Here is a 27,440-nt window from a genome sequence, read left to right as displayed (position 1 = left end):
TCCATTAATCATGAATATAGTGTTTTATTAAAACGTATAAAGTACTTGCATGTTTTACTAACAAAATATATTTACCTATGTTTTTCTTTAAATTTGGACATTTCAAATAATTTATATTGTCATTCAATATATTTTTCATGTATTTTTCAGATAAGATATATTTAATCAATTTTTCTAATGTCCATTGAAAATCATGTTTCTAAAGAATATTAAACTAGAAATTCACCGAAATAAAAATTATGAGCTTAACAGTAAAAATCTAGACCTTGTACAGATACTGCAGAATTATACATAGAAAAATACATTTTGGAATCTATTATCTTTTTTAAACAACAATATAAACCATGACAGATTAATTTTTTGGCATTTCATAAGCATAACAATATTGTTTGTGTGTGTGTGTATTTGGATCATTTTCACAATTTCCTATATCAAGATACATGTTATACTTCTAAAAAAAAGTCAACCTACCTGAGGCTTCTGGATCGTGGCCTCATTTGAGTGGTCCTACATCTATTATCACTAGCAATACTTTCAGTAGCACAGAAATGTTTAGATAAAAAATGAAGTTCATCTGGCGTTGGCTGATATGGTAACTGGTGTAACTTCTCTTGGGAAGAACAGGATGACTACAATAAAAATGTAAATATTAATGGGTACCAATATTCAAAATAAAAATCTTCTCACTTCTTATCAACAATAATATTACAGTATACCAACAAGTTTCTTTTTACATGTAAATCTACAATATTGCATTTCTAATACAATTTGCTATAACAACAGTTGTTGTTGTTGTTAGCTGCGAAGTCGTGTCCGACCCATCGCGACCCTATGGACAACGTTCCTCCAGGCCTTCCTGTCCTCTACCATCTTCTGGAGTCCATTTAAGCTCACGCCTACTGCTTCAGTGACTCTATCCAGCCACCTCATTCTCTGTTGTCCACTTATTCTCTTGCCCTCAATCTTTCCCAGCATTAGGCTCTTCTCCAGTGAGTCCTTCCTTCTCATTAGGTGGCCAAAGTATTTGAGTTTTAGCTTCAGGATCTGGCCTTCTAAAGAGCAGTCAGGATTGATCTCCTCTAGGACTGACCGGTTTGATCGCCTTGCAGTCCAAGGGACTCGCAGGAGTCTTCTCCAGCACCATAGTTCAAAGGCCTCAATTCTTTGGCGCTCAGCCTTTCTTATGGTCCAACTTTCACTGCCATACATTGCAACTGGGAAGACCATACCCTTGACTATATGCACTTTTGTTGACAGGGTGATGTCTCTGCTTTTTAGTGTGCTGTCTAGATTTGCCATGGCTTTCCTCCCCAGGAGCAAGCGTCTTTTAATTTCTTGGCTACAGTCCCCAACTGCAGTGATCTTGGAGCCCAGGAAAATAAAATCTGTCACTACCTCCATTTCTTCCCCATCTATTTGCCAGGAATTGAGAGGGCCGGATGCCATGATCTTGGTTTTCTTCATGTTAAGTTTCAAGCCAACGTTTGCACTCTCCTTCCTCACCAGCAACACGAGGGTCTTTAGTTCCTCTTCACTTTCTGCCATTAGAGTGGTATCATCTGCATATCTTAGGTTGTTGATATTTCTTCCGGCAATCTTAATTCCAACTTTTGATTCATCTAACCCTGCTTTTCTCATGATGTGCTCTGCATATAAGTTAAATAGGCAGGGCAACAGTATACAGCCTTGCCGGACTCCTTTCCCAATTTTGAATCAATCAGTGGTTCCGTGTCCAGTTCTCACTGTTGCTTCTTGGCTCACATATAGGTTTCTCAAGAGACAAATAAGATGGTCTGGTACGCCCATTTCTTTAAGAACTTGCCACAGTTTGTTATGATCCACACAATCAAAGGCTTTAGCACAGTCAATGAAGCAGAAGTAAATGTTTTTTTGGAACTCTCTAGCTTTCTCCATGATCCAGCGTATGTTGACAATTTGATCTCTAGTTCCTCTGCCTCTTCGAAAACCTGCCTGTACTTCTGGTAGTTCTCAATCCATATACTGCTGGAGTCTAGCTTGTAGGATTTTAAGCATAACTTTACTAGCATGAGAAATGAGTGCAATGGTGCGATAGTTTGAACATTCTTTGGCACTGCCTTTCTTTGGAATTGGAATGTAAACGGATCTTTTCCAATCCTGTGGCCACTGTTGAGTTTTCCAAATTTGCTGGCAAATTGTGTGTAGCACTTTTACTGCATCGTCTTTTAAAGATTTTGAATAGCTCAGCTGGAATACTGTCACCTCCACTAGCTTTGTTGTTGCTCAGCTTTTCTTAGGCCCACTTCACTTCACATTCTAGGATGTCTGGCTCGAGGTCAGTGACCACCTCATTGTGATTATCAGGGATGTTAAGCTCATTCTTGTATAGTTCTTTTGTGTAATTTTGCCATCTCTTCTTTTTCTCTTCTGCCTCTGTTAGGTCCCTGCCATTTTGGTCCTTTATCATGCCCATTTTTGCATTAAACGTTCCCTTCATTGCTCCAATTTTCTTGAAAAGATCTCTGGTCCTCCCTATTCTATTGTTTTCTTCTATTTCTTTGCACTGTTCATTTAAGAAGGCATTCTTATCTCTTCTAGCTATTCTCTGGAATTCTGCATTCAATTGGGTGTATCTTTCTTTTTCTCCTTTGCCTTTCGCTTCCCTCAACTATTTGCAAAGCTTCCTCAGACAGCCATTTTGCTTTCTTGCATTTCTTTTTCTTTGGGATGGTTTTAGTTGCTACCTCTTGTACAATGTTGCGAACCTCTGTCCATAGTTCTTCAGGCACTCTGTCTATCAGATCTAATTCCTTAAATCTATTTGTCACCTCTACTGTATATTCAACAGGGATATGATTTAATTCATACCTGAGTGGCCTAGTGCTTTTCCCTACTTTCTTCAGTTTAAGCCTAAACTTTGCAACGAGAAGCTCATGGTCTGAGCCACAGTCAGCTCCTGGTCTTGTTTTTACTGACTGTATAGAGCTTCTCCATCTTTGGCTGCAGAGCATATAGTCAATCTGATTTCTGTGTTGACCGTCTGGTGATGTCCATGTGTAGAGCCGTCTCTTGGGTTGTTGGAAAAGAGTGTTTGCTATGACCATCGTATTCTCTTGACAAAATTCTATCAGCCTGTGCCCTGCTTCATTTTGTATGCCAAGGCCAAACTTGCCTGTTATTCCGGTTATCTTTTGGCTTCCTACTTTAGCATTCCAATCCCCCATGATGATAAGGACATCATTTTTTGGTGTTAGTTCTATAAGGTGCTGTAGGGCTTCATAGAACCGGTCAATTTCATCCTCTTCAGCACCGGTGGTTGGGGCATAGACTTGGACTACTGTGATATTGAATGGTTTGCCTTGGATTCGAACTGAGATCATTCTGTCATTTTGAGGATTGTATCCCAGTATTGCTTTTCCTACTCTTTTATTGACTATGAAGGCTACTCCATTTCTTCTGAGGGATTCTTGCCCGCAGTAGTATACCTGATGGTCATCTGAATTAAATTCACCCATTCCTGTCCATTTTAGTTCGCTGATTCCTAAGATGTCGATGTTCAGTCTTGTCATCTCTTGTTTGACCACATCCAGCTTTCCTTGATTCATGGATCTTACATTCCAGGTTCCTATGGAGAAAAAATCTTTACGGCATCGGACTTTCCTTTCACCACCAGACACATCCATAGCTGAGCGTCCTTTCGGCTTTGGCCCAGTGAACTTCATTCTTTCTGGTGCTACTAGTACTAGCCCTCTGCTCTTCCCCAGTAGCATATTGGACGCCTTCCGACCTGAGGGGCTCATCTTCCAGTGTCATATCGTTTTGCCTTTTGGTACTGTCCATAGGGTTCTCATGGCAAAGATACTGGAGTGGGTTGCCATTTCCTTCTCCAGTGGATCACGTTTTGTCAGAACTCTCTGCTATGACCTTTCCGTCTTGGGTGGCCCTGCACGGCATAGCTCATAGCTTCATTGAATTACGCAAGCCCCTTCGCCACGACAAGGCAGTAATCCATGAAGGGGATAACAACAGTAACATGTGGTAAATAAAAGCACTTGGAATTCAAATTCACAAGTTAAAACATTTGCTTCCTGAAAAATTACTCTTATTTATAATTTTGTTTAAAAATATTCAAAAAACAACTTTGAAAAAAGTTGTTAATGAAAAACAGATTTTCTCTTAATTATATGTTTACTATCCATACATATTCTAGTGAAATAAACTTTGTTCAGTTTCAAATTGATGAGTATTTAGTGGAGAACAATCTCTTTAATGCCACATAATGCAAAATCTATCTGGAAATGTCTTACCAAAGCACTTCATTATAAGATTTTTCTAAAAAATTTAAAATAGCAGAATTTGACAAAATAAAAAAACCTAACAATGAAATGTAATTAATTATAATTGCTTCTGTTTCTTTTGAATACTGTTCATCCTATAAATAAATATTAACAAATTTGAATAATTAAGATAGTATCCCATAACACTTAAAAACCAAGCATATTTTTCCAATGAATATGGCACTTTATTAAAATATGAGTTTATTTCCGGGGAATTAATTCAAATTTGTCAATGTAAAAATGATTACATAATGGTTAATGCAGCATTAAATCTTGGGTAGATAATAAAAGATTAGAGAAAATGTCATTCAATTCTCATCACTTACCTTCTTTTTAGAGTGAATTATTCAAAATACTTTACTTGGATGGACTAATCTATCAGCTGTATATTTAGGTCACTTAAATCTCTGTCTCATTTAACAACGTGTTCCAAAATTCTATTTAAGGTGATTGAAATTCTCACTATCATAGCCAGATTGTGACTATATAAGAATAAATACTCCTTCCTATATCATGACATATATTTATTTATTACAAGTTTTCAGATTCATATTGTTCAGTTATAAACCTTTTTGGATAGGTTTGTTGAGGATAGCTGCTAACCTACACTGTCAACATAGAAACCACAGACTTCTTCAGCACTTCCTTTCTAATGGATCGAAAGAAAAGAAGCAGTTATAGGTCATTAAGCTACTCAGTACTGTAATCATGCTAAGTATTTAATTTAAATCAGATGAATTACATTTTATTTAATAATGTTTGCTAGAATTCTTATAAAAGAAAATAAAGAATAAAGATTCTGTCTAGTTTTGCGGCGGTCACAGAAATAAGTGGTAAAAATGTGCAAAATATTTTAAGTTCAAATTGTATGGAAAGCAAAATGCCCTGCTTTGACCTTGAAAATAGCTGCTATTTTGATTTTATTCAAAATGTTGGGTAAAAATGGTTGGACCTTGGAATGTGCTGTGCATTTCTGATATTTTAATACAGAAATTTGTTATTGTTGTTAGCTGCGAACTCGTGTCCAACCCATCACGACCCCATGGACAACGTTCCTCCAGGCCTTCCTGTCCTCTACCATCTTCTGGAGTTCATTTAAGCTCACACGTACTACTTCAGTGACTCCATCCAGCCACCTCATTCTCTGTTGTCCCCTTCTTCTGTTGTCCTCAATCTTTCCCAGCATTAGGCTCTTCTCCAGTGAGTCCTTCCTTCTCATTAGGTGGCCAATATATTTGAATTTTAGCTTTAGGATCTGGCCTTCTAAAGAGCAGTCAGGGTTGATCTCCTCTAGGACTGACCGGTTTGATCGCCTTGCAGTCCAAGGGACTCGCAGGAGTCTTCTCCAGCACCATAGTTCAATTCTTTGGCGTTCAGCCTTTCTTATGGTCCAGCTTTCATTGCCATACATTGCAACTGGAAAGACCATAGCCTTAACTATGCACACTTTTGTTGACAGGGTGATGTTTCTGCTTTTTAGTGTGCTGTCTAGATTTGCCATGGCTTTCCTCCCCAAGAGCAAGCATCTTTTAATTTCTTGGCTGCAGTCCCCGTCTGTGGTGATCTTGGAGCCCAGGAAAATAAAATCTGTCACTACCTCCATTTCTTCCCCATCTATTTGCCAGGAATTGAGAGGGCCAGATGCCATAAGCTTGGTTTTCTTAATGTTTACTTTTAAACCAACTTTTGCACTCTCCTTCTTCACCTGCAACAAGAGGCTCTTTAGTTCCTCTTCACTTTCTGCCATTAGAGTGGTATCATCTGCATATCTTAGGTTGTTGATATTTCTCCCGGCAATCTTAATTCCAACTTTTGATTCATCTAGCCCTGCCTTTCTCATGATGTGCTCTGCATATAAGTTAAATAGGCAGGGAGACAGTATACAGCCTTGCCGGACTCCTTTCCCAATTTTGAACCAATCAGTGGTTCCGTGTCCAGTTCTCACTGTTGCTTCTTGACCCGCATTTAGGTTTCTCAAGAGACAAATAAGATGGTCTGGTACTCCCATCTCTTTAAGTACTTGCCACAGTTTGTTGTGATCCACACAATCCAAGGCTTTAGCATAAGCAATGAAGCAGAAGTACATGTTTTTCTGGAACTCTTGAGCTTTCTCCATGTTCCAGCGTATGTTGGCAATTTGATCTCTAGTTCCTCTGCCTCTTCGAAATCCTGCCTTACTTCTGGTAGTTCTCAATCCATATACTGCTGGAGTCTAGCTTGTAGGATTTTAAGCATACCTTTACTAGCACGTGAAATGAGTGTAATGGTGCGATAGTTTGAACATTCTTCGGCATTGCCTTTCTTTGGAATTGGAATGTAAACTGAACTTTTCCAATCCCGTGGCCACTGTTGAGTTTTCCAAATTTGCTGGCAAATTGAGTGTAGCACTTTTACTGCATCGTCTTTTAAGATTTTGAACAGCTCAGCTGGAATACTGTCACCTCCACTAGCTTTGTTGTTGCTCAGCTTTCCTAAGGCCCACTTCACTTCACATTCTAGGATGTCTGGCTCAAGGTCAGTGACCACCTCATCGTGGTTATCAGGGACATTTAGAAATTTACATGCCCAGTTACTGGATGTTCTAGCATCATCAGTCAGTTTCTACCTATCTAGTAGAAAATATGACACAATCAGTCTCCACACTTACAACCAAACTTCTGAACAGGTTATTAAGTCTAAACTTCACAATATATATTCATATATATAGACTGACAGTGATACAGACTTTATTCTTTATTTTTCAATACTACCCAAAACTTCACCATTTTCTAAAAGAGCTGAATCTGAAAGTATGTTACAGAAAGAAGCCAATAAGAAATCACTTACTGAAACTGTTGAACTGGGAGTATTTGTACCATATCCAGAAGAAGGGAGAGATGCCAGTGACCAACGCCGTCCATCAGTCCTAAAGTGTATTTGAGTTTAGTCACAAAATACTATTGCAATTTTACTATGCCAAAATATTCAAATACAGTATATGGAATAATATGACAAAAGGGAAAATACAGCAATATATGCAAGCCTTATTCAATGCATTTCTTTAAAGCATGTGCAAACGTTTGGAAACAAATGGAAGATTTCGGAAACGGAATTAGTTAAAGATTGTATGATAAAGTGGGCACAAAATATTCAGGAACCAATTTCGTTGGACACTTGGGAGATAATTTGGGTCAGAAATGTTAAATTTACTCAGGCTCAAAACTTAAGGGAAAATTTTTATAAATGGCATCTGGATCCCAAGAAGTTGTTTAACATGTATCCTAACTTACAGTCTAAATGTTGGAGATGTGGTAGTTTAGAAGCCACCTATTTCATATGTGGTGGACTTGTAGAAATATAAAAGCTTTTTGGATTAAAATTTGGTGGAACATTCAAAAGATTTTTAAGAGAAAGACAAAAGTTTTCTCCGCAATTGTTTTTATTGGGTATTGTTGTAGATTGTGATGTTAAAGAAACCAATTTGATGTTGAATATGATAACAGCAGCACAGTTACTGGTGGGACAATATTGGAAGAAGGATAGTTTGCCTACTATAGAAGAATGGGTGCTTAAAGTTTCGAATCTTGCAGAAATGTCTAAGATTTCTGCTTACTTGAAAGATCATTCACAGGAGAGATATATTTCAGTTTGGAGGAGATGGATAGATTATATTAAGAATAAATATGGGACTAAAAAGTTCCATTTAGCTTATGAGTAGATTTTAAAGGGATATTGTTATTGACTGTTGGTACTTTGTATGTATTTATGTTAAAGGGGAGTTAAAGCACATTATGAATTTGGTTAATTGTATATTATGTATAATTTTTATTTAGAGTATGATTATTATAACTATAATCCTGTATTTAGCTCTGGGAAGTGGGGGGGGGGAAGTGGGTGGGTTTGGGGTGGGGAGGATTTGGGTATATATTGTAAAATCTTGTTTTTGTAAAACTCTTTAATAAAAAAAAAGAAACAAATGGAAGATTTCACCATTCTGATTAGCCAATTCAAAATGCTGACTAGAAGAGAACAGAGAAAACAGTGGATAACCATCACAATCTACATACTAAATATAAAGCATGTAGATTGACAGCTAAAGTGAATCCAGAATGATAATTGTTTTATTTGCAAAATGAAACAGAGATCATTATATTTTTGGCAAAATATTGACTGTATGGAACATTTTTTAACCTTTAATACATGTAATGAAATTTGAGACATAGAACTACCAACCTAGTTTCATTCCCAGTCACAGCCTAAATATTTATCTAACGCATACATAGCTGTTTGCCTATGCTTTAAATTTCACTACTACCAAGAAATACTGTTCTCAGACAAACATCAACAATACATAAATCAGGGAACTCAACCAAGCTATAGATTGTACAGCAAGTTACATGCATAATATGAATGATATCCATCATATAAGAAATCTCTGCTCAACATTGCTCAGAATTCAGCATGCAGAAACACAGTTATATTTAGTCCCACATGTGAATGTAACACTGTATCTATCACAGAGATAGGTGCCTAATCATATCAGACTGAACACTCCAAACACACATACATGAAAAAGAAACACAGAAACACACCACACAAGCACTCCTTGTTTTCTCTCTATGAGGCAAAGGAAGCAGGCAGAAAACAGAATAGCTGCAGATTGTATCGGGACTTGCTGTGATGACCTATTCAGCCTTGCACAGACATGGCTGCAACAGTGAGCACAGCTTGTACAGATAAGAGATAGTTACCTTTCATTTCGATGCCCATGACTGCAAATGTAATTGTACCAAATATATTTAGACAGAAACACAGAAGACAATTTTTTTAAGTGCAAGCAAGCTACACAGAAACTTCAAATAACTTAAACAAGTGGGGTTAATTTCTACAGTTAATTTCTCTAACAAAGAAAATCTGACTACCAATGTTAACAATTTTTGATATACAAAGATATACTTAAGTGAATCACATAAATTTCTAATTCCCTCCAGCTTCTCAGTAATTTTCTATTTAACACCTTATGCAAGACTCTGCTATACTTCTTCAATATTTATTCAAATATCCTGTGAGTGAAGTTTTTGATAACGATAATGGAGGTCATCACACAATGAAGATGTTGGAACAAATTGAATCAATTGAATGAACCAATTGAGAGTTCTGGCATCAGACAGGCATCAATTGCTCCAAAATTATGTTCATTTTTAAATATTTCAATAGAGAATACTATTAGAAAGAGAAAGGAGATTATTCAACTACATAGAGCAAGAATATTAAGCATTTTAGCATCAAATCTCACATTATTTATTTTTGTATATATTCCAGTCAGCATTATTCTACATGCATACCAGTCTTTCAGTTATAGCATGAGTGAGATTTAGACAACATCTTATAGAGAGACAGTGGCCTGCTACCATAACATAATTTGTGATAGAGCTTGCAAATGATTATGTATCTCATTGACAAAGGAGAATATTTGTAACTTAGGGTCCTTGCTGCTCTCTGAGTTTGGTTGTTTCCTTGCAAACATTTCATTACCGAAGAGATGCCTTCAATTTATATTCTAGTGGTTTGCCCTGTTAGTGTTTGTAGGAGCGGTTGTGGAAGTTCTTTGGTTAGAACAAAAAACCCGAAACACCTCCCCACTAGCAATCAACATAGATTAACACCAAGATTGACATCAACCAAAAACCAAGAAGTAAACAATATCCAATCAAGGAACTGCCAAATAAGCTAATAATAAACAGTCAACCATCAGCATTATCATTACCAAAAATATTTTCTGCTATTAATTCTAATGTTAGAAGCGTATATTGTCCTACCTTCGTGCAAAAGAGAAGTGGGCTGAGGCACTAGGAGAAAAATTTCTAGGGCTGTCTTGAGGACTGCTGCCTGTTATGAACAAGATAAATATAAAATATCTTAACAAAAAGTTCTATAAACCATGAAGTTCAATAAAAATCTGTAATAAATTCTAATTATTTTTTCTCATTTAGATGCCCCTTCTTCCCATGTCATGAAACTAAGTTGTGGTCTAATTAAGGTATCTGGCATGATATCTTATGTTCTGACTCAAGGAATGTGATTAGTAATAATTGGGTGTAAAATCTCCCACTTTTCATCCAGACAAGCATAATATTTTCTCTCTTTGGACTAATAATAAATAAATGCAAATGAAAAAACAGGTAAGATTGTGGTAAATAACACCCTTTTTTCTTATCAAGGGCCTTATTTCTTCAGGGAGCCAGATGGTTGGTGGACTAAAAAAACAAATTAATAGAGCCAAACCTAAAATGGATGGATGCCCTCGTTCTTTTCCTCTCCCTTTTTTCTTCAGCAGAAAATATAGTTTCATCAAATATACAAACATTTATGAACCTAAGGTAAAAATCTTGTTTTATATCCATTTAATAACATTAGTTCTCCAGATACAATGCATCTACACATTATTTATTTATGCACTTTATAATACCTTCCTATGAGGAAAAAGTCTTGAACCAAAGTATATATTTAGACCAAAACAGAATATTAAAATACAGCCAATTAGAGCAGTATATGCATGTATGTATGTACATATATATAACATTTCAGTTGCAGAAATATATATAGTGAAACCTCATTTTAGCATTTTTAAAGAAAATACAATTAAAATTCATTTAAGCCCTCAACATCAAAATAAGAGAGGGGCCTTTTGGATTGAATTTATTATCACAAGGAAGATTTGGGACAAAGGTGTGTGTGTAATTTTTGTAGAAGAAAAGATATATTTATTGGTTGGAAAGGATTTGGAAATTATTGGCAAATGCTTTCAAGGTACTGGAACAAATAGGAAAGGATAAGTAAAGAATATCAGCAGCAATGGAGGTATGTCAGAATTGGCTGGACCAAAGCTTTGGAAGGCTACTTGTTGGACCTAAGGTCCTAGTGATTCTGCTATTTGAGAGACTACCTAACAGAATGATGTAATTTTCTGCTATTAATTCTCTTGTTATAAATATGTGAAATACATTCTCCTTCCTTCATGCAAAGGAAAGTGAGGTGAGGTACTAGGAGAGATTCCTAGGAAGAGCCCATTGGCTGGTCTCCACAATAGGACTGAGGTGATTTACTCTGTGGATTTGGCACAAGAGGTAGAGGGAATGCCGTCCTTGTGGAATGGCTTGTGAGGTAGAATGGTTGCCTGAGCAGCTTAAGAAAGTTGAGAAAAGTGAGCATGCAAAAGTATGGTCTTCTAAGTGGGTGAAGTGGGAGTAGGTAGGCAGATTGCTGCCCAACAGTAATAGAAATGGGTATGTTGAGAGAGATGTTAGAAGACTGCTGTAGTTAATCAGATTAATGCATAATGAGACCTCATTCTTCTGTAATATAGGACATGAAACATACACCTGGTCTGCATCACAAAGACATGGTAAGTGAGGACAAGGACAAAGATTTACTCACCAAGCCTCTGTGGGCATTGGTAGCCTTTATGCAAATATTTGGAAGAAGGTCCAGATATTACTGTTTGTGCAATTTTAATAGTGACTAGAAGCAGTAGCCTAGAAGTGGTTGGGCATGCATGTTATATTATGTCCTATATATCCCGAGTGCCGCGTAGCAGAGTGAGCGCCTGTTACTCGTCCCAGCTTCTGCCAACCTAGCAGTTCGAAAGCACGTAAAAAATGCAAGTAGAAAAATAGGGACCACTACGGTCGGAAGGTAACAGCGTTCCGTGCGCCTTTGGCGTCTAGTCATGCCGGCCACATGACCACGGAGACGTCCTTGGACAAGCTTTGGCTCTTCGGCTTTGAAACGGAGATGAGCACCGCCCCGTAGAGTCGGAAACGACTAGCACACATGTGCGGGGGAACCTTTACCTTTTTATATAGTGAAATGTGTGGATGGCCTTGGAAACGAAGCAAAGAAATGCTGCTTAGGAAGCAATCAGACACGATAGGCAGAATCTCCCCCAATAGCTTACTGGTCAAAGAAGGAAACTTAGGAAGGAAGTGCCCTTATAGATAAAGCAGCTAAAAGTGGTAGTTGGAACTTTGTACTTTCAGACTTGCAAGATTCTGTTAATGTAGCCTAATAAAGCATTATTAGTTCATCTAGTTGTATTTGTTGTCTGGTTTATAGGAGGGCTGATAAGTCTTAGAAGACAAGATGAAGCTACTTTTGATATATTGACCAACCTGTTCCTTAACAACAACTTCCCAGATCCCATTGTTGGATTAATAGTAGAGTCCCCAGATATATTAGTCTTTAATATCCATGTTTTGGAGATAGGATCTGAATGAACTTGAGAGTTTATTACCTCCATGGTGAACCCAGACCTATCCAGTAGATCATAGGGCCAACACATACAAGCAACTATACCTGGTTAATAGACACATTGTCAGCTTGCTTGCTCTCAACAAATGGAAAGATTGGTTAAAAAGGTCCACCCCATGAACAAAGGACCCTTAGGGCTTTCTGAGGGGCCTTGAGAAATTTCTAGCAGTCCTGAGTCAGAGAAGTTTAAGCCATATAAAGCATCAACAAATATGGATTCAAGAGGCTTCTTTTCACACCAGTGACACAAACTAGGTCACGTATACCAATTTGTGTTATTAAAACATTAAGCATATAACACAGATTACATCACCTGTGGTATTTTATTTCCATAATTACATCATTATGCAAATGACATAAATTTACAGGTAAAGTAACATGGGCTTCACGTATTTTGTTCATTGGGTTATTACGTATTTATTCTTTACATCATATTGATTTTTTTAAAAAAAGTTTCTACTATAAACACATTATTAAAATCTGACGAAACATTATACTTCCAAACCCTAGAAAGAAGAGGGCATTTCCTTTTGCTTTGTTACTATTCTTACATAGCAATAGCACTTATATACCACTTCACGGTGCTTTACAGCATTACGTGCCCCAACAAAATCTGGATCCTCATTTTACTAACCTTGAAAGGATGGAAGGCTGAGTCAACCTTGAGCCAGTCAGGATCGAACTCCTGGCAGGGTGCATAGTCAGCCTGCAGTACTGCATTCTAATTACTGTGCCATCATGGCTCTACATAAAACCATTCAACTTGCTGCTAAACATTGGGAATGCTTGGTAGACAGTGGTTTATATATATTTCTTCCCCTACTCTCAACATGAATAACTTGAATGTGTAAATTTTCTATAGGCAAATATATAGTTGATACAAAACAAAATTGAACTTTTTATAAGCAGCAATGCCTGCCAGAAAATGAATTAGTACCTTTAAAGAAATTCTTTGATAAGCCTATACTGTGCTTCACAAAAATGTATCATGCCACTTTAGTGAATACAGTTGAGTTACTGCATATAAGACACATTTTTCAACTTTTATTTCAGTATTTGTTTTTTAACTTAGTAATTTAACTTTTAAATTATTAACTTAGTGTATCATCTAAAACATGAAGACATATCAGATATTCATTAACTACTTACCATAAAATGTGCTAACAATTTAATTATAATTGTATAACATAAATCTCCTACAAATGGAAATGAATTATAGTGTATATATGTTATTATTTATTTAGCATATGGTCTTTGTACATAAGAGCCAAAGAGTCTACAATGTTATTATGCGTAGTTTGGCTGCTTAGAATTGCTAGTTTGTTCAGTTCACACTCGCATGCTATTCAGGGTCTGCTGCAGGGGGTGAACTAGCTTGACACAGAGAATGGCTAATGAAGTTTTGGGGGCATTATCCAGGGCTTTCTCCACCAATTTTGCCTTGCATTTGGGCAGGTCCAGCACCAGTTGGTTTCTTGCTATTGCACGAAATGCCATTTGCTTCACACCAGAGTGGTTTCTGTTTATTTACTTGCATTTTTACATGCTTTCAAACTGCTAGGTTGGTAGAAGCTGAGGTGAGTGATGGGAGCTCATTCCATCATGCAGTGCTAGGACTCAAACTGCTGGAGTACAGAGAGTTGACCTTTACAGACTGGAAAATCCAACGTCTTTAAGCCACTGAGCCACTGTACCTTTTTATATAAGAGGTTAATCTGTACCTTGGTATAATGGAAGATATTTTTTTTAGCCTGATTGGCCAAATTAAAATATTTATGTTTTACATATTTAAACTGCTTATTCTAATCTAGAACATAAATCTGTTAAAATGAAAGACTGGATATTTATGAGTCTGAAGAAGACTTGCATGGTTTCAATCCTATTAACTTATCCCAATTTAAATAGAATAGCTACATGATTTACAAAATAGAACATGGTCCCTTATTTAAAAGGTTGCCTAATGAAAGTCAGATTTAAAGATATAAAAGAATATTGAACAGGGACACTGAAATTTGTATTTTTAATGGGCATTCTAGTTGCAGAGTCATTTATATACAGCCAGATCTTAAAAATATACCATATTTTTATCTTCTGTTGCTTTTGGCTGCTTAAATATTTCTTTTTTAAAAAGAAAATTGAAAATATTTTTTGTCATTTAAAATTGTTTACCCTTCCAGCTCTTTACCTGGCTCTTAATCCATTAATTCCTTCCCAAAGCTTTGTTTTCTCCCAAAATAAACCAGTCTTACGACCACTCTATTGCAGTTCATATTTTGTTAAGGGAATCTATTATGCTGCTGAGTTTGTTTGTTTTTTTTAAAATAATAACCCTGTCTTCTTGAGAAAATTCTGATCTAATGAAAACAACAAGAAGCATTGAAACTGTTTTACAACATGAATTATATAAACAAACTAATCAGGCAGGGAAGAGACAGGGAATTGTCAGGGGAAATTAATGTACAACACAGCCCTATTTGTATCCATGCATAGTTGGGAATGAAGTTTTGTGCACATATGAAATTCTCAGCTCAGACCATTCAATATTAAAGAAACAGTATTAGTGTCTTACAGGAATTTGTTTAACCAAAAGATTTTTTTTTCACTAGTGGAAAACATGAAGGCACTAGAAAAGAAAATATCTTTTATGGCTACAAATTCAATCTGATTTTATAATATTCAATGAGTTCATTGAAAATCAGTGCTTTTTTTCTAAAAAAAAAAAAAGGTGCCGGAACTCTCATCTTGGCGGGTGCAGGAGGTGGGGGTGCGTGGGGTGGGGCGGCGCTGCTGTGGTCAAGGGTGTGAGGGATGTTGGCGGCAGGCTCCCCCCTGGGGCTGGAGCTGGTACAGCTGGTGCTGTGGGAACAGCAGGGCCCACTCTATATGGCGGGGCTGCGCGGTGCGGGCAGTGGAGGCGGTGCGGGCCAGGCAATGCAGGGCAGCCACTTATGCACGCAGGGCGAAGCAACGGTGGCGCAGGTCCAGCACCGGGTAGGCCACCAGCCTGGCTGACACGGGTGAGCACAAGGATGGAGTGCACATGGACTCCGCAGAACCCACCTCCCACTCCTTGTCCTCTCTTACTTACCTAGTTGAGATGGTGTAGTTGGGCAGCAGGGAGGGATGCAAAGTTCCTGCCTACTCGCTTTCGCTGCAGACAACTAGCCAGTGCAACGTTTGCTAGCCAGGTCTTTTGGTACGCTCAGCAGCAATTCCTATTGGCTTTCGAAAGCCAATAGGCTTTTGAAAGCCAATAGAGGGAGTAGCATAGCTTGTGCAAAAGCTTTTTGTGTGTGTGTGTGTGCAAAAAAAGGTGCCGGAAAGCCATTCTGAGCGTTCTATGAGAAAAAAAGCCCTGCTTTTATGTTTTAATCTTATGATTTTAAATATATATTATTTTCTATTGTAAATTGCCCCAACATGTAGTTCCCATATTCAAAAAAGGGGGAAAAATAGATCCAGGAAACTACAGACATATCAGCCTGACCTCAATACCTGGGAAGATTCTGGAAAAGATAATCAAACAACAAATCAGCGAACACGTTGATGCAAACAAAGTTATCACTAAAAGCCAACGTGGGTTTGTCAAAAACAGATCATGCAAGACAAATCTTATTGCATTCTTTGACCAAGTGACAAAATTAGTGGACCAGAGGAATGCTGTAGATATAATTTACTTGGACTTCAGTAAGGCATTTGATAAGGTAGATCACAACCTACTACTTGATAAGATAGAAAAATGTGGGTTAGATAGCATCACCACCAGATGGATTCATAGCTGGCTGACACACCGTACTCAGCCTGTAGTCCTCAATGAAACTGCATCTACATGGAAGGAATTGTGTAGTGGGGTGCCCCAGGGCTCTGTTCTGGGCCCAGTGCTCTTCAACATCTTCATCAACGATTTGGATGAGGGGATAGATGGGGAACTCATCAAATTTACAGACGACACCAAGCTGGGAGGAATAGCCAATACTCCAGAAGACAGGCTTAAGATAGAGGAGGATCTGGACAGACTTGAACACGGGGCGCTATCTAACAAAATGAAATTCAATGGTGAAAAAAGTAAGGTTCTACATTTAGGCAGGAAAAATCAAATGCACAGGTATAGTATAGGTGGTACCTTGCTCAATAGTAGTAACTGAGAGGGATCTCAGAGTCCTAGTGGACAATCACTTCAATATGAGCCAGCAGTGTGCTGCAGCTGCCAAAAAAGCCAACACGGTGCTAGGCTGCATTAACAGAGGGATAGAATCAAGATCACGTGAAGTACTAATACTTTACAATGCCTTGGTAAGGCCACACCTGGAATACTGCATGCAGTTTTGGTCACCATGATGTAAAAAAAGATGTCGAGACTCTAGAAAGAGTACAGAGAAGAGCAACAAAGATGATTGGGGGACTGGAGGCTAAAACATATAGGGAACGGTTGCTGGAATTGGGTATGTGTAGTTTAATGAAGAGAAGGGTGAGGGGTGACATGATAGCAGTGTTCCAATATCTCAGGGGCTGCCACAAAGAAGAGGGAGTCAAGCTATTCTCCAAAGCACCTAAAAGCAGGACAAGAAGCAACGGATGGAAACTAGTCAAGGAGAGAAGCAACCTAGAACGAAGGAGAAACTTCCTGACAGTTAGAACAATTAACCAGTGGAACAACTTGCCTCCAGAAGTCGTGAATGCTCCAACACTGGAAGTTTTTAAGAAGAGACTGGCCAGCCATTTGTCTGAAATGGTATAGGGTTTCCTGCCTGAGCAGGGGGTTGGACTAGATGACCTCCATGGTCCCTTCCAACTTATTATTATTATTATTAAACCTTGCCATGTGGATTGCATACAAATATTATGATTGGTAAATAAAGATAGAACATATGTTAAATATACATCAAATGATAATATGCTTCCCTACAAAGTCAATTCTTGCTCAATGACAGATCAAGGAGTTAACTTGGAAAGGCAACAGGAAAATCTAGAACAGATCTGTGCAACTTGTAGAAGGGAAAGGCCCACACTGATCAATTAAAAATCTTTGTGGTCTGCAAAGGAATGCTGGTGGGCTAATCAATGATTTGGTGACTAGAGAAGCATCTAGTGTTGGAGCTTGTGGTCATGGTAAGCCATGAAGGCACTAGGCAACATGACTTTCAGGGCAGTGGTGGTGATTTTATTACATTGTCCTGTTGCATCACCCATCCTCTGCGGAGCTTCAGTTGGCGGACAGATGGTCCGTTTTCCTGCAAAATGTCCTGATATACTCTGGAATTCATTTTCCCATCAATGACATCTTTCCACAATATATTTTGCCAGTAGTCTGTGGAACATCCAGGTGCTCTTTTGCAAACTTCAAACGTGGACAGATGAAACCAAAATTGAGTTGTTTGGGGAAAACACACAACATTATGTGTGGAGAAAAAAAGGCACAGCACACCAACATCAAAACCTCATCCCCACTATAAAACATGGCGGAGGGAGCATCATGGTTTGGGGCTGCTTTGCTGCCTCAGGGCCTGGACGGATTGTTGTCATTGATGGGAAAATGAATTCCAGAGTTTATCAGGACATTTTGTAGGAAAACGTACGACCATCTGTCCGCCAACTGAAGCTCCGCAGAGGATGGGTGATGCAACAGGACAATGACCCAAAGCATACAAGTAATTCAACAAAACAATGGCTTCAACAGAAAGAATACGCCTTCTGGAGTGGCCCAGTCAGAGTCCTGACCTCAACCCGATTGAAATGCTGTGGCATGACCTTAAGAGAGCGATTCACACCAGACATCCCAAGAATATTGCTACACTGAAACAGTTTTGTGAAGAGGAGTGGTCCAAAATTACTCCAGATCGTTGTGCAGGTCTGATCTGCAACTACAGGAAACGTTTGGTTGAGGTTATTGCTGCCAAAGGAGGGTCAACCAGTTATTAACTCCAAAGGTTCACATACTTTTCCCACCCTGCACTGTGAATGTTTCCATCTTATCTTCAATTAAAACATGACAACAGCTAATGTTTGTGTAGTATTATTTTAAGCAGACTGTGTTTTTCTATTGTTGTGACTTACATGACGTTTAGAGTGCATTTTATGGCCAATTCATGCAAAAAACCACATAATCCCAAAGGGTTCACATACTTTTTCTTGCAAATGTATATTGGTTGACAATGAGATTTTTTTTTAGTACAATTGCCAAATGCAATAAACTGGTTTTAGGTATATGTTACTGGAAGGAAAAAGCAATCCCTGCTGCGTTACTGATCCCAGAGAAGCATTTGCATGTATGCAGGTATCCTTAGGGTGCCATAGTTATGGATGAGAAATATTGGTTGCAAAGTTGGCATTTCTGTATGTAATACAGATATTTTGGACTTATTTTTGTTTCTTTGCATGTTTGATATTTTTAAAAAGGAATATGCTACTGACTACACTTATGCACATATGTAACATCTTTTGCTAGGATACATGATCACTGCTTGTCCAAAATTTTAATATACAGATAATATCACCAGAAATTATTTTAGCCTTTTTAATAAATGTTGTTATTGATGTTTAGCTCACCAGGGAAAACATCATATATTGTTATGTATATACTAGGTTAATTATTTAAAGACTGAAGTGCAACATAACTAGATTCTAAATAATCTATTTTTCAAAACACACAACAGTCCAAACAGTAAAAGTAAAGACCAAATTAAGAATATTTCATTCTTAAGACTTTTTTAGATTCAAAATAGTTTTCAAGAGTGTACAAAAGATATTTTTTTCTAGAATCAGCTAAATTAAACATATTACATTGAGAAAAGCTGACTTTGTAATAATGCCGCTTGTGTGTGTGTGAAAGCCCTAATAAGCAGGCATATACACAGAATGAAGGCTACTGCTAAGCTTGTAAGCCGCCCTGAGTCTTCGGAGAAGGGCGGGATATAAATGGAATTAAAATAAAATAAAATAAATAAAAATGTTTCTCATTTCTTTCCTGTTACCTTTGATTTAATTACAGAGATGTTAACATAAGAAATTGATTATTTTGTTATCTAATTTTACCTTCCAAAAGACAGAAGCAGATGAAAAATGTGAGGTTCTTTCCTATTGGCTTTTTTTGAATTAGCTGTTTTAGATTCTAAAAGTTTAGTTCCTAAAGAAGTAATCCTGTAAATAATTTTAATGTCCTCCTCTAGTGCAGGCTCTTTTATGACTCAAAGACTTCAACTCCCAGAATTCCTGAGCCAACATGGCTCAGCTTGGAAACCTCTCCCTTTCCTCTCAGCATGGCTGGCTCAGGATTTCTGGGAGTTGAAGTCCATGAGTCATAAAAAAGAGCCAAGAATGCTAGCCCTGCAATAGGCTTAGGAAAGCCAGTAAGGGAGCTGGGTTTTTTTTCCCTGCAAAAAAAAGGTGCCGGAACGCCGTTCTGAGCGTTCTATGAGAAAAAAAAGCCCTGTTGAAAATAGACCAAATTGAAAACTACACATGCATTAGTTGGATCTTAACACTTAGTTTGTTCAGTAATCTCTTTATTTCTTATCACAGCATATCATTGACCTGTAAAATTCATCAGCTAAAGATAATATGATGGCCACTAATGTGGAAGGATGTAATTCATCACCTAAAGTTAATATGATGGCCACTAATGTGGAAGGTGGACAGAATAGGTTCACAGGAGATATTGGACTTCTCTTAGAAGAGCTCTCACATTACAGAACTACAGATTCTCAATGCAATGTGCCTAGTGGTGCTTAAAAGTTTGTGAAGTCTTCAGAATTTGCAATATTTCTCTATATAAACATGACCTAAAATATGGCTTGTCCTCCACACATATCCTAAAGAACTAAAGAAATCAATCAAAAACATTACACTTCTTCATTGATTTATTGAGGAAAATGATCTAGCCACATATCATTCTGTGGAAAAATATGTTAATCTCTAGGATTATTATCAGTTCATTTGATGAATAAATTATACTCTGGTATTTCAATCAGTGGGCTGATAATCAGATTCAATAGAGACAGAAATTCTTCAACATTTCTTTGTAATTTACTCAAACAGAAAAAATAGTAAACATGTTAATGAAAAAGAAGTGACTAAAGGAGGGCATGCTAAAGAATATTTTTCTGCTTTGGCACTCAGTGATGGGCACCTGAAAAAGAAAGTTGGATCTCGAGTGTCATATTTGTCTCTGTATATTTGTCCTTTTATATTTACTTTTCTTCTTGTAGAACAGCAGCCAGACTAACTGGGTAACTTTGAGATATGTTGATTTTACTTCCCAGAATGTTTAATTCTCTATTTCACAAAGAATTCAGATTCTGTCCAGGCAACCTCTGTCTCTTGCCCTGGACAATAAGAATGTTGGGCATACCAATAGTTGCTGCAGGCCTTTCTAGATCCTTTCAACGTGTTCAAGCTACGCAAAAACTAAAAACAGAACTGCCAAACTGAAAATGGAATCTGATCTTTGGAATGCAAAATGGGGAAATTAGTGCAAGTGCTGTATGAAGATGGCAGGCAACAAAATGGTTTGGAGTGAGATCATAAGAGAACATATCAATCTTATTTTATTTCTGAAACACAACCAGTTTTTAAGCATGGTTGGCAGAGGCTTATTCCTGCTGCTTGGGCAAGGATGGCATTCTATCCTGCTTTGCATTGCAAGATGCTCTCTGTGCTTGGTCAAGTTGGACAGGTTTGATGACAGATGTCACCACCACATCCTATTTTATCACCCATTCCCAAAATGGCAAGTCTCTTGCACTCTTACTAAGGGCTGCAGAATACAGACTCTCTGAGTGATTTTAGTCTTATCTTACCCAATCTGCTATGTCCCCTTAAAGTTGAGGTGAGGTCAAAGAAATTACCAGGAAAGAAGAACAAGGCAGACAAAGCAAGAGAAGTCATAGAAGGTGACATGGAAATGACAGAAAACATAGTCAGCAGGCAGGCAACAGAGAGGCATAGGCATCTTTGGAACAGGTAGATGGAGCTGGTACATCTCATAGTCAGCTTGGCACTATGAGTTGTAACAATGATTGAACTTTGAGGTTGAGTATCATGGTTCTAAGGGACACGGTGGCTCAGTGGGTTAGGACGCTGAGCTTGTCGATCAGATGGTCGGCAGTTTGGCGGGTCGAATCCCGAGTGCCGCATAGCAGAGTGAGCACCTGTTACTCGTCCCAGCTTCTGCCAACCTAGCAGTTCGAAAGCACGTAAAAATGCAAGTAGAAAAATAGGGACCACTACGGTGGGAAGGTAACAGCGTTCCATGCGCCTTTGGCGTCTAGTCATGCTGGCCACATGACCACAGAGATGTCCTCGGACAAACGCTGGCTCTTCAGCTTTGAAACGGAGATGAGCACCGGCCCCTAGAGTTGGAAACGACTAGCACGCATGTGCGGGGGAACCTTTACCTTTATCATGGTTCTAACTCTTGAAGATGTCACTCCAACATATGATGGGAATACACAGAGGAGTTTTAATGTTAATTTGAGATTGTTTTTTAATTGTATAGACAAACAAGTTATTTTAATTGCAAATAAGGTATTTTGTGCAAAAGCTGTGACTGAGCTTCTGAATAAGATGGAGATACGATCTCTGAAGATGCTGGTGCCTAGAAAGAAGGCAATTATTTTTGGTATATGTATTTGTAGCTCATGCTACAAAGTATCCTACTATGCATTTTGGAGGGAGGGACTTGATTAAGGTAGAACCTTGGATGCAGATTTTAAATTATTGTTTTAATTTCTATTTAGCTTAAGTCATTGTATCTCCTTTTAAATAGTTAATTAGTCTTCTTTTCATTCAATTCAGGTACTTTAGCTCTTCAAGGTATTAATTATTTATTACTATATTAAAACAATAACCAACTTCATGAATTTGTGGAGTTTTGTAAATCAAACTGATTATTTAAAATATTGGAGCAAGCTGCTACTTAATCATTACTTATTACATACCCGTCCCCAAGATTTGAATGGCCTCCATTCTACTGGCATCTTTGCCCAAACCTTTGGCAAGAATGACTGATGCCCCTTTTCTTTGTTTCCATCTGGGTTTGTTTCCTCTGCCAACTTGGTTTCTTCTGTTTGTGCTGTTGTTCTATTCTTTTTTGTTGTTAAAAACATTTAAAAACTGCCAAGAATCATTGGGAATCATGTGGCAGAAACATTTAATAACTTTATTTAATTATTAATTAACTTGAATCGGAAGAAGATCTTTACAATGGCATATTTTAATGCTTCCTCCTTTGCCTTATTGTCAGAAAAGTACTTGGAGATTCTATTCTTGAAACATATTTGTTAACGTGGATTAGAGGACATTAAGAAGTAACATATGTATTTTTACCTTTCTTCTTTTCTAGAACAACTCTGAAAGCTGTTATTAGTCCTCTTTTAATAAGATTTTTTAAAAGATTTTTTAATCCTGCTTTTATTATTTTTAATAAAATAATAATGAATGACTTCAGGTTCCTCCCTCTCTTGTATCTTTCCCTCATCCCCCAAGGGTCACCCACACATTCCATTACCCTAACTCTCCTTCCTTCTCCTATTTTTTACCACCATCAAAAAACTCTTATGAGGTGAACTGAACTGAGAAAGAATGATTGGCCCATGTTTATTTATTTATTTATTTTATTTTATTTTATTATTTTATTTTATTTTATTATTTTATTTTATTATTTTATTTTATTTTATTTATTTTATTATTTTATTTTATTTTATTTTATTATTTTATTTTATTTTATTATTTTATTATTTTATTTTATTATTTTATTTCATTTCATTTCATTTTATTTATTTCATTTCATTTCATTTCATTTCATTTTATTTTATTTTATTATTTTATTTTATTTTATTATTTTATTTTATTTTATTTTATTTTATTTTATTTTATTTTATTTTATTTTATTTTATTTTATTTTATTATTTTATTTTATTTTATTATTTTATTTTATTTTATTTTATTTTATTTTATTTTTTTATTATTTTATTTTATTTTATTTTATTTTATTATTTTTGGGACTTATATGCCGCCCTATCTCCCAAAGGACTCAGGGCAGCTAACAACAATAAAATACAGTGATACAAAAGTAAAAAAGAATTAAATTAACAGCCCCCCCCAAAATTAAAATTAATAAATTAAAAATTAAAAAACATTTTAAAATCCCTGTTGTCAGTCCAGGTCAGCCTGATGAAAAAGGAATGTTTTAAGGCCGTGGCGAAAGGACCGGAGATCCGGGGCCATCCGGAGCTCAAGGGAGAGTTGGTTCCACAGGGCTGGCGCTCCCACAGAGGAGGCCCTCCCCCTGGGGGTCGCCAGCCGACATTGTCTAGACGACGGCACCCTGAGGAGGCCCTCTCTGTGTGAGTGCACTGGGCGATGGGAAGTCGTTCCCGGCAGCAGACGGTCCTGCAAATATCCAATCTTTTCCCAAACATTTTATTTGTACTTTGTTTTAGTTCATTGTTGTTGTTAGTTGCGAAGTCATGTCCAACCCATCGCGACCCCATGAACATTTAGTTCATTAGGATCTAGCAAAAAATGAATGTAGCAAAGCTCTATCTATAAGCCTGTACTATCTATTACAAATAATATCAACTATACTTGCTTTATAAGGGACGCAGTGGCTCAGTGGGTTAGGACGCTGAGCTTGTCGATCAGAAGATCGGCAGTTTGGCAGATCGAATCCCGAGTGCCACGTAGCAGAGTGAGTGCCTGTTACTCGTCACAGCTTCTGCCAACCTAGCAGTTCGAAAGCATGTAAAAATGCAAGTAGAAAAATAGAGACCACTACGGTGGGAAGGTAACAGCGTTCCGTGTGCCTCTGGCGTCTAGTCATGCTGGCCACATGACCACGGAGACGTCCTCGGACAAATGCTGGCTCTTCGGCTTTGAAACGGAGATGAGCACCGGCCCCTAGAGTTGGAAACAACTAGCACGCATGTGTGGGGGAACCTTTACCTTTACCTTATACTTGCTTTGCCTTGAGTTATAGTTCCAAATCTATTTTATGTCAGTTCTGCCTTTGATAAAGGATAATAACCAATTTACTTTAAAAGGGGTAACTGATGTCAGTTGTTCAAATTGTATAGAAAATTCAACTAGTGATGCAATTATCAGTTTACAATGTTGCATAATGCATTAATTACAATATTTATAATTTTTCACTTCTATCTTATCAATGATTTTTGCTGTGGTTATAAGCAAAAATTATTGAAATAGATGTCAAATTTATTGTAATAAATATTAAGCCTGTATTTCATATTATTAAATTCTACATTAACATATCACATACTATATATTTATAGAAAATTTCAAATAGGAACTTTTTGAAAATATTAAAATAAATTTTAAAAGAACAATATTACCTGCATGAGCAGAAAGGGGTGAATGGGGCCGAGGCATAGCTGAAGATTGTCCATTACAGATCAAACTTTTTCGATTACTTGTCCGACAACTGTAAGAAAAAAGTAGTTGGTTATTAAATTATAATGTACTATAAATCATTAGTTAATATTTAAATAACTTAAAAGCATAGCATAGCATTTGAGTCATCTATTTCAACACTAAGTTACAAACTTGTTAAATTCTGAAATAGAAGGAATAAATCCTAGAGTTATTATCCTATATATGAAATGGCAAAGTAGGATATAGCCTGTATCTCAGGGAAAATGTACTAAGATTAATTAAGACACATTTAAAACAAGTATTATCCAGCAAACATATTCACCCTCCACTTTCCTATTCTAGTTACAAATGACAGTTTACTTGATATAGAGCAAAGACCTTAAAGGTAAGGAAAAAGACCAGAAAATAATGATTTTGAAAAAATATCATTAATACAATGTATTTGTGTTTATATAGATTTTTTATGTCAAACAGAGGAATGATTGATCTGTTTTATGATATACCAATTAAAAATCTAATTATTGAGGCAAATTTCACATCTGTGCTTGTTGTAAATAGATGTGGCATATACTACAAAGATAAATGTGTTCCTTTGCTCATATGCTTTGCATCTCAAATACTGCCAATTACTATTTTTCTCAATTAGAGATGACAGCGATATTAAAGTTGTAATTCATAATAGAAAGGATCCTTTGCAGATTTTTAACAGGATTTATAAATCTTGAAATTATAGTCAATGGTGGTTATGCGATCACTATTTGTGATCTTCCTGGCCACCTTCCCACTAGGAAAGTCAATGGGGAAGCCGGCAGGAGGTCACAAGTTGCTCCAGTCAATCACTCCCGCTGCATTTTTTTTCTGAGAAGCCCCCAGCTGAGCAAGTACAAACCTCAGCTGGACTTCTGCCAGCCACCCTCAGCCCCACCTGCCTGCAATTACACCACAGCACTCACCCATTCACTCTTGCTATAGCATACCAGTGCCATAATCCTTTAAGCAAGGATTTTACCTCTTTAAATTATGAGTGTAGTTTTACATGAATTATTAAGAAGTTACTGTTTATTCAAGTCACCTGAATGAGTTACTGGTTATTCAAGACTCCTGAACATATGTTCTACTGTCTTACTGCATTCTCAATTCCTTTTATAATTTTACACATCAATGGTGACCCAAGATTGTGAATCTTGCTTACACTTCCATTGAATTATATTACTATTGCTTCCAATGCTCAATATTATATGATTCACTATTCACAAACATCCTGGCGTATAAATGCTGGTGCCTCTTTAGTGAGAGCTTGACTCACAAGTTTCAGTCAGATTCCCACAACACGTTATTTACTATATCTCATGAACTAATTTGGCTTCAAATGTTTCTATTATTGCATTTTGATCAAAACAAAGGAATCAATCATTCTGGTAAGGTATATAAAGTTTGATAACTTCTTGGTTATTTAACAATCAATTCTTTTTTAAAACAAACTTAGTCAAGATAAAAACAATCACATTTGAAACAGAAAGAGGCCATCAGACTTAACTGTAATTTTTTAACTTAGTTCTTTATGTCTACAGTCAGTTTAAGGACTATCCATCTTTAATAGGAAAGATGTGTATGTATCCAATCATTAATAGAAAAGGCATCTCTTGGCACAGTCAATCAATCAATCAATATTAACATACAAAATACTCCTAACTGCAGCTTTCATGATAAGCAATCAACAGCACCAATAATGACACCCCAATAATACGGTCCATTAAGGTTCTTTCTTCAGAGAGCACTGTTTTACCCTGTATACAGGAGTAAATTACTAGCAATAAAGGTTAATTGCTAAAAGGAGCATGAATGTAAGATGTGCTGATAGCAATTACTCTTTATCATGCTTTTCATATGAAATTTGGCGTCTACTTTAATTGTTAATAATGAATTCATTTTAACATCCTTAATTATTAATATTTGCACTTGTAATGAAGATGGATACAAGCTTAAAATACTATGGAAGCACCTTTTGTACTGACTACTGCACTCTCCTGCACTGTAGCCCATAATTTAGTTGCCATCTGGATGAGCAGGAGATGAAGCTTAAAAGGAATATGAACCACTGTATTTGAAAAGCTACTATGAAATAAAATAATACAATTGGCCAAGAAAAATGTGGGGAACAACTTTTGTTATAAAACTTAGTTGCCATAAGTAAAAACAAAAAAGATATAATGCACACAGGTTCTTCCCCCCCACCGCCGCCTTTATCTTTCTTTGTATCAAAACCTGCGCAAACCATCTCTTTCCAAGAAACAGAGTATTTCATTTCTACTTTGTTTATATGGCATGCATTATGAAACATGCTGACCTGTAATTTGAATTATTTGCTGTCTTTGCAAATTCAGGTACAAAAAGTTAACTACGAATGCAACATTTCCGGTTCTGGATAGCAGAAATTATCTAATAGAT

The 27,440-nt window shown here is 37.0% G+C and overlaps 1 protein-coding gene across 2 annotated transcripts in view; it reads right to left on the bottom strand.

The window, feature by feature from the left end:
- MAST4 (microtubule associated serine/threonine kinase family member 4) overlaps positions 1-27,440 on the bottom strand; it is a 102,531-nt gene that overhangs the window by 52,693 nt on the left and 22,398 nt on the right. Inside the window, exons 2-5 of one of the 2 annotated variants that reach the window (XM_081317116.1) lie at positions 24,953-25,041; positions 10,115-10,184; positions 7,143-7,221; positions 472-629 (exon numbers count right to left, since the gene is read on the bottom strand). In XM_081317116.1, coding sequence (XP_081173242.1) covers positions 472-629; positions 7,143-7,221; positions 10,115-10,184; positions 24,953-25,041 — 396 coding nt within the window. Of the gene's footprint in view, positions 1-471; positions 630-1,503; positions 1,941-7,142; positions 7,222-10,114; positions 10,185-24,952; positions 25,042-27,440 lie in introns of those variants that run through there. The other variant, XM_081317117.1, reaches the window with a different exon arrangement.

This window comes from Vipera berus (assembly GCF_964194415.1).
Source record: "Vipera berus genome assembly, chromosome: 2".
Lineage (NCBI taxonomy): Eukaryota > Metazoa > Chordata > Lepidosauria > Squamata > Viperidae > Vipera > Vipera berus.
The sequence above is the reverse complement of the archived record's forward strand: the minus strand, read 5'-3'. Positions and strand labels throughout refer to the sequence as shown.